This window comes from Taudactylus pleione, unplaced genomic scaffold, assembly GCF_031769625.1.
Source record: "Taudactylus pleione unplaced genomic scaffold, aTauple2 ptg000335l, whole genome shotgun sequence".
Taxonomy (NCBI): Eukaryota; Metazoa; Chordata; class Amphibia; order Anura; family Myobatrachidae; genus Taudactylus; species Taudactylus pleione.
The window spans coordinates 990,096-1,003,871 of NW_028284736.1; the positions used below are offsets into that span (position 1 = coordinate 990,096).

Consider the following 13,776-nt stretch of genomic DNA (forward strand, 5'->3'; position numbering starts at 1 on the left):
AATTTGAGAGCTAACTCAAATGGAGGCACCCCAATTTCCTCCAGATTGCACTACAAAGACCAGCTGCTTTTCACGTCACCCACAGTGCCAGATTAATGGCAGGTGACCAGGGCTGTCCCCCAGGAGCCCCCACAGATGTGGAGCACCTACACAGCGCCAGGACTTTGGTGCCAACCCTCAAGCCTAATGTGCACAAGCCCCCTCCAGTTCCTGCACTGTTTTTAGGGTTATGTTGCGGATGTCTACTAATGTTGATGCAAAGCTGTCATTGCAATTCTGTCCTGCCATCAGATGAACAGCGCTGACCTATGGTGCTCCAAGCGGGCGGTGATCTGGGTGGCCAGCAACAAGTCAGTATGTGCTTTGCGGCTGGCCGCCAGGGCGCCCAGACGAAACTCTTGACAGAGCCGTCCACTGCTGCCGGCGCCTGGAGAATGCTCTCTATGCGCCCCTAGCAAGACTTTAACTCCTTTAGAGTTGCCTTTGACCTTCCTTGCTAAAGCTCCTATTGAATAGGCGCTCGTATTTGGAGGACGGCCTGCTCCAGTCACAGTTGTTCCATATTTTTTTTTATTTTTTTTATGTAGGACTTACAGATGTGTCCTCATACACCATGTTGCAAAATGCCATACGCCACGAGACGACCCCCACAACTGACACTCTCCGAGAGGTGTAGCTTGCTGGCAATTTCTTTACATTTTGCATCTTATTCACATCGCAGACGCAACAAAACACAACTCACAGTACACTAGATACACTGGGCTATAACTTTAACTGCACAGGAATTTGTTTTAAACACATACAAAAAGCCACGGATGCTGCAACATAGCGTTTCGTATACAGATTCAGACTCAGCAGCACAAAGGTGTACAAATGTTGCAAGTTAGCAAAGTTGTTTTGTCGCACCCAGTTTTATTTATGTGAATAAAACGCACATTTTGAGTGAGGTAGATGCCCAGGACCTGGCTGTTGAACGCGACTGAAGCCGTAGTGTATAAGGACACAGCTATAACTGTGCTTCAGGAAATATTCAATTTCTTGGAAATATTCTTGTTCTATAACGTTGCTGTACTTCTTCTTTGCCGCGGAACTGCTTGGAATGTTCTTTTGTCTTCATTTTTGTAGTCTTTTGCTTAGAAATGCAGTCATGTGACACACCTTATTGCGCACAAGTAGCCTTCAATAAACCCTTTATGTGACTTGGGAAGAGTATTGGTTACTTCATAGGTCATTAATGTAGCATGGATGGGTGTGGTATAGAATATCGACAATCTCTCGATAGACACTCAATAGATCGACAACAGATGGTAGAGAGACAATAGGTCGACAGGGACAAAAGGTCATCAGGTACAAATGGTCAACACACATATGGTTAACAGTGCATATGGTTGACACAAAAACGGTCAAGTTATTTTTTGTAATTTAAGCCTAAACTTCACCCTAACCCTCCCCCTAGGGCCTAACCTTCCCCCTAGTGCCTAACCCTAACCTTCCCCCTAGTCCTACCCTCCCCTAGTGCCTAACCCTAACCTTCCCCCTAGTGCCTAACCCTAACCTTCTCCCTAGTGCCTAACCCTCCCCCTAGTGCCTAACCCTAACCTTCTCCCTAGTGCCTAACCCTCCCCTTAGTGCCTAACCCTAACCCTCCCCCTAGTGCCTAACCCTCCCCCTAGTGCCTAACCCTAACCTTCTCCCTAGTGCCTAACCCTCTCCCTAGTGCCTAGTGCCTAACCCTAACCTTCTCCCTAGTCCCTAACCCTCTCCTAGGGCCCTAATTACTACAATCCGCATTTGTAATGCAGATTGTAGTGTGATATTATCGACTGAATTCGCATTGCGAATTCAGGCAATATCACAAGGATTTACTACAAATCCCTTGCAGGGACAGAGCTTGCGAGAAAGCACTGTCCCTACGAATCCCCTACGTACTCTAGTCATGATATTTTCGCGAAAAAATACCGTGACTAGTGCCCCACGCATGCGCCGACCGACCGTCGCTGCTACTCCCCCTGGTGTTAAGTCCCGCCCCGACACTAAGCCCCACCCCCCGTGACAGCGGACTCCCCTGCAAACCCCCCTCACTTAATAGCACTTACCCGCAGTCATCGGTGCTCTGGTGATCTCTTCCATGCTTCCGGTCAGCTGACTTCCCATACTGCACTGGGACCCGATCACCTGATGACCGGGCCGCAGTGCAGCATGGGAGACCAGCTGAGCGGAGGGGAGTCATCACCGGAGCCCCGACCACCGTTCCCTGGAGTCAGGTAAGTAAAATTTTTTTGACTATTTTTTTGTTTTGTAGTGATCAGCTCGCGGTCTGTTTAGATCACACAGCTGATCACTGAGACTGGCTCCGGGCTCTCCTCTGCCTTTTAGAGCAGAGTAGGAGTCCGGTAACCGGGGGAGACCCTGGATAACGCTACCTCCAGGTATTTTTTTACAATTTATTTTTAGTAACTTTGGTCGGATCACATTTCCCATTACAATTATGGGAAATGCGATCTGCTTACTAAAAATAAGTGATACTTAGGGGTTGGAGTAGAATTTTACGAATTCTACTCCAATTGCCCTGTAATAACTATAGGTGATACTAAAATAATGTGAAAAGGGTGTGAAAACACCCTTTTTCACTTTATTTTAGTAAAAATAATGTTAATACATAGAGCCCCTAGTGCCTAACCCTCCCCCTAGTGCCTAACCCTAACCTTCTCCCTAGTCCCTAACCCTCCCCAACTGCCTAACCTTCCCCCTAGTGCCTAACACTTCCCCAAGTACCTAACCTTCCCCCTAGTGCCTAACCCTAACCGTCCCCCTAGTGCCTAAGCCTAACCTCCCTAGTGCCTAACCCTCCCCCTAGTGTCTAACCCTAACCTTCTCCCTAGCCCCTAACCCTCCCCTAGTGCCTAACCCTCCCCCTAGTGCCTAACCCTCCCACAAGTGCCTAGCCCTAACCTTCCCCCAGTGCCTAACACTCCCCCCAAGTGCCTAACCCTCCCCCTAGTGCCTAACCCTCCCACTAGTGCCTAACCCTAACCTTCTCCCTAGTGCCTAACCCTCCACCTAGTGCCGAATCCTAACTTTCCCCCAGTGCCTAACACTCTCCCAAGTGCCTAACCCTCTCCCAAGTGCCTAAACCTAACCCTACCCTAATCCTCCCCCTAAACCTCACCCTAACCTTCCGGCAAGTACCTAATCCAGTGGTATGGATATAGCAAGGAGGTGAATACTAATGCAATCTCTTATTTCAGCTTTTTGTTCCTAGTTTGCCAAATTAATGGAATAAAAATGGCACATTTATCACGTACCTTGTGTTTATTAGTGGGAATACATTTAAATGAAATGGATTCATGTGGTATAGCCACTGTATTTGAATTGCAGAAGCATCAGGTGGCTCCTAGATATTCTCCAGATCGGACCATTCAGGTGTTTTTCATAGCCCTTTGGTTGCACTCTGTAATTATTCTGCCTTTGCAGGGTTTTTCCATATGAAAGCAATCCATCTTTTGGGAAATACTTTAGTATTGCATGGATGGTATATTATATATTGTGCTTTTCCTGCACAAAACCAATTAGCAAACTTAAATGGGGAAAGAGAAGATATATTTTGTGGTTACAGGGGCGTTAGAGCTGCTCTGCTATATTGGTGTCACCCCCTCGGATGGTGTCACTGAAAAGCGCTGCAGTGCGATGGATGTACGTGTCACCCACACTGTGCTGTGAGAGGGTGAGGGCTTTCCAGCAGCTCCTGTAGCACTAGGCAAGCTCCCAGTGTGATGAGGACAGGGGCATAGCGTGCAGTCACACCCCCAAAACTGCACACATCACCTTGGATTAGCAGCATAGACGGTGTAATGGTTAGCATTACTGCCTCACAGCCCTGAGGTTGTGGGTTCGATTCCCATTACGGCCCTACTTGTGTGGAGTTTGTATATTCTCCATGTGCTTGAGTGGGTTTCCTCCCACACTCCAAAAATATACTGGTAGGTTAATTGGCTCCAACAAAATTAACTCTAGTGTGCATGTGATGGGGGATATAGGACCTCATTCAGAGTCGGACGTTGCGGCCGCACGGTCGTAAGGGAAAAGGGGCTGGATATGCAAATGATGCACTCGCAAGTTGCGTCCTTAAAATAGGATCGTTAGCTGGCCGACCAAGGGGAGGATGCGGCCGTAAGACAAAAAATACGCCCCCTTCTCGTACGCATTACACATCATCTCCGGGCATATAAGGATTAATCGAGACCATCGGGAACCATCGGAGCTGGTCGTAGAGCTTAAGGTTGACCATACCCTCTCTTAAGCACTACGATCAGGTCAGTGTACAAACAACCCATGTCACATGTGCCATGACACTACTTTGTTAATTATGCACTTCCATAAAACGCCGTTCGCATAATTAGGCACGCCTGCGTTCGGATCTCCACTCCCCCGTTTTCAAGCACCTTCCCCTGTTACCACCCACAAGCGCCTCATTCTGTCACTCAAACTACCGACCTGGCTGTCTTCAAGGAGAGAGAAATTTCTGATCGTAGCAGCTAGTTTGCGCACATGCATTGCGAACTTTACGCATGCGCAGTTTAGCGAACATCGGTGGCGTACGACCGTGCGGCCGCAACGACCAACTCTGAATGAGGTCCATAGATTGTAAGAAGCAGGGCCGGCTCTAGGGGTGCTCGACCTGAGCGGTTGCACAGGGGCACCACCAATAGAGGGCGCACCCCTTCCCAACATCCCGATTTCAGTGGGACATTACTGTCCCGCTGTTCCACCCATGGGCCGAAGTGGCCCGCGGGTGGTTAAATTGGGAGGTTGGGGACCCCCACTGCTGCAACCCCGGAGGCTCTGAATGGATGCTGCGCGCATGCGCGTGGCATCCATTCAGTGACGGGAGAGGGCTGGGGGAAGCCCAGCTAGTGAGGCTCCCACCAGCTTGACGTTATTTGGAGGCGGACACGCCTCCTAATAACGTCACGTAGGGGGCGTGGCCTATGGTAATTAGGGCACACCCCCATTTTCGGTGCACTGGAGGGGGCCGGCACAGGGTGCTCCGACCCCTGGAGCCAGCCCTGGTAAGAAGGGCCGGATTAAGGCTTGTGGGTGCCCCAGGGAAACTAAATTGTGGGGGCCCCTTCAAGCCTCACGGAGCCTACTAAACCACCCCCTTCTCCCTAGCCACACAGAGCCTACATAGCAACACACCTCTTTTAGCCATATGGAACCCACCGCACCACCCTTTCCTCTAGCCACCCAGAGCCTACCGCCCCCCACCCCCAAGCCACACGGAGCCTATTTCTCTGCGGCTGATTACTCACCTGAGTGACGTCGTGACCTCCAGGCAGTTCTGCTCCCTAGTCCCCTCATCAGCGTCACAGGCGTAATGTGTCACGCGATACCAATGAGGGGACTCGGGAGCCGCTCTGCGCTGTAAGCAGCAGCACTGACTGTGCTGCTGCATACAGTAAACAGTAACATAGAGCCGTGATAGTGAGCCCCAATCCGGCAACGGGTGCCACTGGACACCTGTTCTCGGTAGGGTCATACAGTGTGGGGGCCCAGGGGCCCTGTCATTACCCCCCCCTTAATCCGTCCCTGATTGTAAGATCCACTGGGGCAGGGACTGATGTGAATGGGCAAATATTCTCTGTAAAGTGCTGTGGAATATGTGTGCGGTTTATAAATTAATGGTAATAAATAAAATGATTTTATTTCTCTCTCTCCATGGCTTAGTACATAGATCCCTAAATTCCTACATCCAACTTCTTTCAAACCACATGGGTTTGAGTGACAGTAAAAACAAGAGCACTATACACTGTCTTTGTGGGATGTGTTATGAATTTAGCAGCGATGCAGATTATACATATGTAACATCTTTTTCTTTCTATCTCTTTTGATTTTCTACAGCATGTGGCACCTGTTCTGTGCTGAAACTTGTGGTGCCATCTCCGACTATCCATGGCATCAAGGGACAGCCTCTTATCCTACCCATCCATTATGACGTCAATACTTCTGCATCCGATGTCCAAATCATATGGTTGCTTGAAAGGCCTCCGGACCTGGCGAAATATCTGATAACGTCCGATAACCAATCCGTTTTTCCAGATCGGGAATTTCGACACAAGTTTACATTAAATCCACCAAATGCTTCCTTGCTGATCAATTCATTAGATATGAGGGATGAGGGGAACTATACTGTGAAAGTAAATGTGGGAGAAGAAATCACTGTGTCAGCCACTCAGAAGATTGAAGTCACTGTAAATGGTAAGTAATAAATATATATTTGTATTACAGTGTCTAAAGATGCTCAGTGTCTAAAGATGCTCAGTCCTTGCACGTTCCTATGCACAGATGTACACCAGGGAAGAACTTCAAGTCCACTACCTGAAAAAAAATAAAAAAAAATAAAATTAGCTTAAAATAAATTTATTCGAAATATGAAATGGTATAAAAGAGTATTATATGTTTGCAATGCTTTTGGGGGTCTATTTACTAAGCAGTGTTAGGAGAGAGAGTGAAAAGTGATAAGGTACCAGCCAATCAGCTCCTAACTGCCATCTCACAGGCTGTGTTTGAAAAATGACAGTTGGGAGCTGATTGGCTGACACCTTATCACTTTTCACTCTCTCTCCTAACACTGCTTAGTAAATAGACCCCTAACTTTGTTATCACCTTTCTAAAATGAGGATAACAAGACAGTTTTTGCAGTGATACAATGTTATCATCAGTTTTAACTCTTTAGAGGCTCTATTCATCATCACCTAATTTCTACAAAAGCAGGTGAAAATTAATATTTTTACCTACTTTTGTAGAGATTAAGTATCGGAGCCATTCATTGTAAAGGTAATGAAGGAGATATTACTGATATATCCTGCTTACCTTTCAGCCCCGATCTGTCTCACTGTCCCTATACACTAGTATGGGGACCTAAATTCATCAAGCTCTGAAAATACAATATTTTCAGAGCTTGACTGCGGGAGCATTCGCCATCTTCAGATGGGAAGGAGTCCTGGGTTGTGAAGAGGGAACCTTACTTATCCATTCGTCCCTGTCCAGCACTTTCTGCCGTAGCTTTGAGCGCCTGCGTGAAGCTTAGTTCAGAGTCACACTCAGCAGTGCGCTAGGTTTCATTGCTACGGAAGTACAACCTGCATCCATTTCAGCGTCTTACCTCCTGCCCGTCACATGCCACATGGATATCTTAAAAAATAGCTGACATTATCTTCGTAAATACAGCGCTGGTGTCATATTTCTGTAGACAATGACAGACTTTTGTGCATATGCAAGGTGCCAGAGTCTTTGTCACGTACCGCACATGCGCTGGCTGCAATCTATTATCAGGGGACCCGTAGACATCTGTACATGGTCCTCCTCTAGTCTTAAATCACCACTGGTCCAATGCATAATGCATAGGCCATCCTGAACCTACCAATTGTTTCCTGTAGTAACTGCCTGAGGATTCTGTGTGTCGTTTGCTACCATTCAACAGTCCCCTACTCTTTGCTGAACATGATATAGATTATAGACCTATAACACCATAAACATTCATATGTGTTCAACATTCTGGGCAAATTTTGCTTTGCCATTCTTATATATTGTCATCCATTCTTATCTCTTGTTAGCCTTTGTTACACATGACGCAGCGCACTCGTGAAGAGATGCATTCCGCCAGTCATCGCATGCATACCGGTGTTGGTAATGCCGGTATGCATGACGATCCCTGCAAAGCACCGCTCTGCCGGTAAGAGCGGCCCTTTGCAGTGGAGGGACTTCCGGGTCTATGACCCCGAAGCCCCGCTGGCATCCTTCTGCGCACGCAGAAGGACGCGCATGCCGTGGGGGGTGCTGGGATGGAGCCGATTGGATCCCTCTATCAGCACTCTTCGGATATTGCTATCAGGAAGAGGGAGTTACCCACCGCAACCAAGCGGCTTGGTGCATACGAGAAATGCGGTCAACCCCGCATTTTTGTGGTTTGACAGCATTTTTCTCATTGATGCATCCCGCCCTGGGTCAGCTAAATGGGATACAAACCTGGATGCAGCCTTATATTCTTGTCCCAATCTTAGGAATAACACAGGAATGTAAATTGAAATTAAAAACAAAATTTCAATAGTCCTAAATATTTAGTTCCACCAGCGCGTTGAACGCTGACACTTGCTGTGACGATGAGACCCAAGGTGGGTGGCACTATGTTATATATGTTATATGTTACATATGTTTACAGGAAATAAAAGACAAAGAAAATACCAGGATTAAAAATAACTTCAACAAGTAAAATAAGTACAAAATGAACCATTGGCGCTTCCAGTGCAGCTATAATACATACATGACCTTGTGGCTATGTAGCAGATGTAGGAACTGGCTTTGCAGAGACGTGAAACCGAAAGATTGCATAAGAAAAGAGGTGTGTTAAACCTCTAGGATGGGGGCCGGCATGTATGCAAATTACTGTTTAGAGTTAGCCTATCGTTAGCAGGGGCGGGTTTTCAATAGAGACATTATATAAGGGGCTAGAAGTGAGGGCCAAAGCCTCTTGGTTCCAGATTGCTCCAGGACAGGGAAGTGCATTTTGTCAGTTGTCATTTTCCTTAATAAAACTCTCTTAGTGCTTCTCCTTCTTCTCTTCTTCTCTCCTCCTTTTCCTTATTGTATTTAGTCTCTTTTCATTTACTTCATATCATTGCTTTTACTTTTCCTTTCTGTCCTCAATCAGTGTCTTTTCTGATTTCTTGTTCTGCTGGGGGTGGGTGTAGCTATGTCCTGCCTAGTAATGAGCCTCCCCAGACCCTGGTCCCTGGCTCCACAGTGTCCCCATGTTATTAGGAGCTGCAGGTGTGGTTCCCCTATTGATAGTTCTATCCCCCCTCAGGCTGCAGCAGCTTTGTGGAAGGTGTGCCAGTGTGGGGGAGGGGTGCTTCCCTTTAGTCCTTAATGCCCCTGGTCAATATTATCTTTGTGGCTGCAGTGGCCAGCACCATAGGCAAATGCAGGAGGGGTTTATGAGTGCCTTGCCTGAACCCCCCCTCAGCCCACACCATGATGACTACAATAGAAATAGCATATAATACTAAAGTTGCATGTTTTTTAGGATCCCCTCAGTGTCACAAATGAAATAACTAGCACTACAGTCCCTGTTGATCTTTTAAATGTGTCAGCCAGTAGAAAAAGTTAAAAAGCCAGTAATGAATATTGTTGTGCACCAACTAGATCTGGAAAACATGCACTGTACGGGGTGCACTGATATGGATCACCTATTGGATCAATTATTAATACTGGATAATACACCATCCAGTACATAAGGGGACCAATCTGTGCATCTATGTCCAGGACAGTGCATGGTTTCTTTTTCTGCCCTCTCCCAGATTCCCCAACTTGCTCATATGATCTGTAAAGGAGCCGGCACATGAAATAAAAAGATTCAGCTCAGACAGGACGGCTCTACTTCTACATATAATTACTTACTGTGTTTGCTGGTCCTGTATATGCCAGAATTATATCATTCAGTACATTCGTATGATGTATTTTATAGATGGTCTAAGTGCTGATTATGCCCTCTTAATGGTAGAAAACAGTTGCAGCAAACAGTGTCAGTATTATGCTGGGCATTGAGGTATCATTGGGGGAATAGAATGCTTTAGTGATGCGTTATATGACAGTAAGGGGTAATGGCTTTGACACTGCTTTATTTATCTATAGCACCTAAGATCTAGCTTTTATCTCCTTTGAATCATTATTATCAGCCAATAGAGGAGATTGTATTATATACTGTATTCTGAGCATTTAACTTACAAAATAGACAGAATACATGTGCTACAGTGAATTTCTACAGGGTGCACAGCTTATTATTGCAATCACTGCCCCAAGCAGCTATCACCGGGAAGCTCCATTCTCAGCTATGCTCCTACTTCGACAAATATACATTGCTGGAGGTCACGCAGCCTTCGCGTCCTGCCTATGAGGGGTACAACGCGTGCAAAGCAGCTAGTTCAGTTCGTCAGGGCTAACAGCAGGCGTCTAGGGAAAATGCTTCGTCTTTAATAATTCCACATTAAAATGTCGTTTTCGTCACCTCTGCTTGCGATGTGGTGGCAATCACCCAGTTGCCAAGTGTTTCAAGGGGGGTGCCCAGCAGCAGCCTTCACAGCCAGCAAAAGGCACAAGTGCTAAGTAAAGTTCAATCCCCTGTCCGTGTCACAGCGATAGCAAAATGGTTGAGTTGGTACCCGGTTCAGCAGGACGCAGAATTTTCGTTAAAAGGCTTCAGTTTTGGTTTTCGTTTACCTATTTGCAGGGATGTCGACACATATTCGCCTAGAAATTTGAAGTCTGCCTTTGAATTGCCTCACATTCTTAGGGAAAAAGTGGCTGGCGAGGTTAGCGCAGGCGCATTGCTGGGCCTTTTGCAGAACCCCCATTAGGGATCTTGTGAATTCCCCGGTGGGAGTGGTTCCCAAGAAAATTCCAGGAAAATAAGGGCTCATGCAACATCTGTCTTATCCGCCAGGCTCGTCAGTAAATTATGCCATACCAGTTGAGGTTTCCTCGGTGGTGTACCAGTTTTTTTGACGATGCTTTGGACGTCATTAGGTGTTATGGTCCGGGCGCACTGATGGCTAAGATAGATGTTGAGTCAGCTTTTCGTCTACTTCCTTTGCACCCAGAGTCATTCCAGTTTATGGGTTTTTAGCTTGGACAACGGATATTGCATAGACAAATGCTTGCCTATGGGGTGTTCTGTGTCCTGTGCGTTTTTCGAGCATTTTAGCACCTTCCTACACTGGTGCGCGGAATTTATTTATTTAATTTTTGCGGTAGTCATGGAATAGCCCACTATCTCGATGACTTTCTGTGTGTCGGCCCTTCCGGTTCAGGCAGATGCAGTTATCTTTTGTTTTCTTTACGAGCGCTGTTTTTTCATTTGGAGTTCCCGATGCTGTGGACAAAACGGAGGGCCCTTCCCCTTGTCATTCCTGGGTATCGAGATCTGTACCTCGGTGGGTTCTTGTCGCATTCCTCTCGATAAGCCTGTCAAGTAATGCCATAGCGGAATGCACGGCTTCCAGTAGAATTACCCTGCGGCAGGCGCAATCCCTCCTGGGCCTGTAAAGTAATTCCAATGGGCAGAGCTTTTTCACGTAAATTGGAAAGGGCCACGGCTGGTGTCACTAACCGAGACATTTGCTACGTTTATCCTCAGAGATTAAGCAGGACCTCTCTGTCTGGGTCTCGTTTCTTCGGGATTTTAATGGCGTTCGGTTGTGGATGTCTCCAGCCGCTGACAATTTGCAGCTGCAGCTGTTCACCGACGCAGCAGGCACCACGGGGTTCGGATGTTACCTTGATGGCTCCTGGTGCGTTGGCCGTTGGATGGAAGAATGGGTGGGAAAGGGTTTGACTAAGGACTTACTCCTTCTCAAACTCTTTCCCATAATGGTTTCCTTGGAAATCTGGGGGGAATGGTTACGCAATCGCAGCATCATTATCAGGTAGGACAACCTGGGCATGGTCCATGCGATACAATCAGCAACATGCGGCTTCCCTGCTGGTTTTGCGCTTGCTAGCGCAGCTGTGCTCACATGTTTGCGCTGTAACATCATGTTTAAGGCAAGACACGTTCCTGGGGTGGAGAATGAGATAGACGATGCGTTATCACGTTTCCAGTGGGCTAGGTCCCGATCTGTGGCCCTGGTGCTGACGTTGTGCTTTGCCCCTCTTATGTTTGGCAGGTGATCGAGCCGGCATGGAGGGCTAAGCAGAACAGTCTTTAGCCCCCTCCACGTTGCGAGCATATCGGCAGGCATGGAATGAATGGGAAGATTATTCCCGTAGCAGCAAACAGGCAGGTAAGAGTCAGCATCGTTCGATGCTTTCTTTTATTTGGAGTCTCCGTTTGGCTGGCAGATCCAGGGCTTCTGTTGCGCGCTCTTTGGGGGGCATTGCATTTTATTGTAAATTGAAGGGCCAACCTGACTTTACTAAAAGTTTTCTGATAGTGAAGGCTTTAAAGGGTTGGGCACGGGTCTCCCGGCCAGTAGCTGACCGTAGGAGACCTGTGGACGCTCATCTGCTTCCGGCAGTATTAGGGGCGGTTCTCGGAGTGGCTCTTACTGCGTATGAGGCGGTCCTGAGTCAAGTGGTGTTTTCGGAGGCTTTTCACGGCACCTTGAGGGTATCGGAGCTGGTGGCATCATCCAAATGGGTTGATGCCGCCATGCTCCTCTCGGATATCCTGGTCAGTGAGAGGTCTGTTCTCTGTAGGATTCGGCAGTCGAAGACCGACCAGACTGGTAGGGGTAGGTGGATCTCGTTGGGTCCATCTAGGGACGAACAGATCTGCCCCGTGGCACTAGCTATGCGGTATGAGTTATTGCGGCCGGATGTTCCTGGTTCATGACTCATGCATATGGACAGGACTCCGCTTACCAAATACCAGTTTGGTTGGTTTTTGAAGAGGTGTGTATCAGTTTTAGGCCTCCCGCCTCAAGATTTTGGTACACACTCGTTTCTGATCGGAGCCGCAACTTCGGCGGCAGCTGCGGGTTTCTCGGCATCAGAAATTAAGGCCCTAGGACATTGGAAATCGGATAGTTATAAAGGTTACATTCGACCTAGGCATGAAGGCCCTTTGTTTAAAGTCATTTCACAGTCTGTTCCGGTTACGTTTATATTTTATGCTTGCCTGGTTTTTGTCTTGTCTCATGTACTGTCCTGTCTTGTCTGTTACCCCTGTCCGTCCTACTCGGGATTAGCTACTCGCCATTGCTGGCAATGGGAGTCTTGAGGGATTTTACAATTTTTACCTGAACTGACGGATTCAATTCGGCTATTCTCAATCATTTAATTAGGCCATAGTCCATCCCTCAGCAGGTTTTTATTTTACCTCTTGCCGAGTTCACCTGTTTTTTCCCAATTCCCCCCCACCCATTCTTCCCCTTTGTGTCTTCTGTTTGTCTCAGCCACTTCAAATAGTAAAGTCGGCGACCAATAGAAAATTTTTCTTTTTGGCAGATACTCACTTATGTTCTATCAGATCCCACTAATACACCATAAAATTTTATTGTTTTATGACAATTACTAATTTTTTATTTACTGCTTTCCTCCACCTTTAGGATTGCTCTTTGACACGCAGGACATTTGGGTTATAGGCCACTCATATATTTTCTGGGCTGCTAGGTTTGAGTTCAGATCAAGCTCCAATTTTGAATATTCAGCTAGGGTCCGTTGGATAGGTTCCAGAGGTATGAGATGGCATTCCTTTTGTCCTAAACTGTTAGAGTATGCAAGGCTTTTTGGTAGGCCACGTATTTTGGTGGCTTATTTAGGAGGCAACGACTTAGGGCAGAGGTCCACTGTAGAATTACGAGTTGATATTGTCAACGATTTGGCGAGGGTGCTATCGGCCTGGCCCTTGTGTAAATTAATTTGGTCTTGCATTGTTCCTTGACAGGTCTGGCGTGGGGTTAGGAGTTTTCCTGCTAATGACGAAGCTAGGAAGAAACTTAATTTCGCAGTTGCCAAATTTGTGATGGCCAATTATGGCCGTTTCATTTACCATAATAACATTCAATTTCGATTTAGTTATATGTATAGACCTGATGGAGTTCATTTAACAGAGGAGGGTGTGTCATTGTTTATTGGGGATCTTTTTGAGGAGTTGGCGTTATTGGGGTAGTACTTGGTATGGTGGCGGTGCGGCGGTTCTATAAGCTGAACCTTGCTGTGGCGGGAAAGAACGGCAGTTCACCAGTCCAGGTGCAATTATGATTTAAGGGCGCTCCC

General features: G+C 47.0%; 1 protein-coding gene across 2 annotated transcripts in view; it reads left to right on the plus strand.

Moving 5' to 3' along the window:
- Positions 1-13,776, plus strand: part of HEPACAM2 (HEPACAM family member 2) — a 120,403-nt gene that overhangs the window by 29,936 nt on the left and 76,691 nt on the right. For both annotated transcript variants that reach the window (XM_088443865.1, XM_088443866.1), the window contains exon 2: positions 5,902-6,258. In XM_088443865.1, coding sequence (XP_088299991.1) covers positions 5,902-6,258 — 357 coding nt within the window. The remainder of the gene's footprint in view (positions 1-5,901; positions 6,259-13,776) is intronic.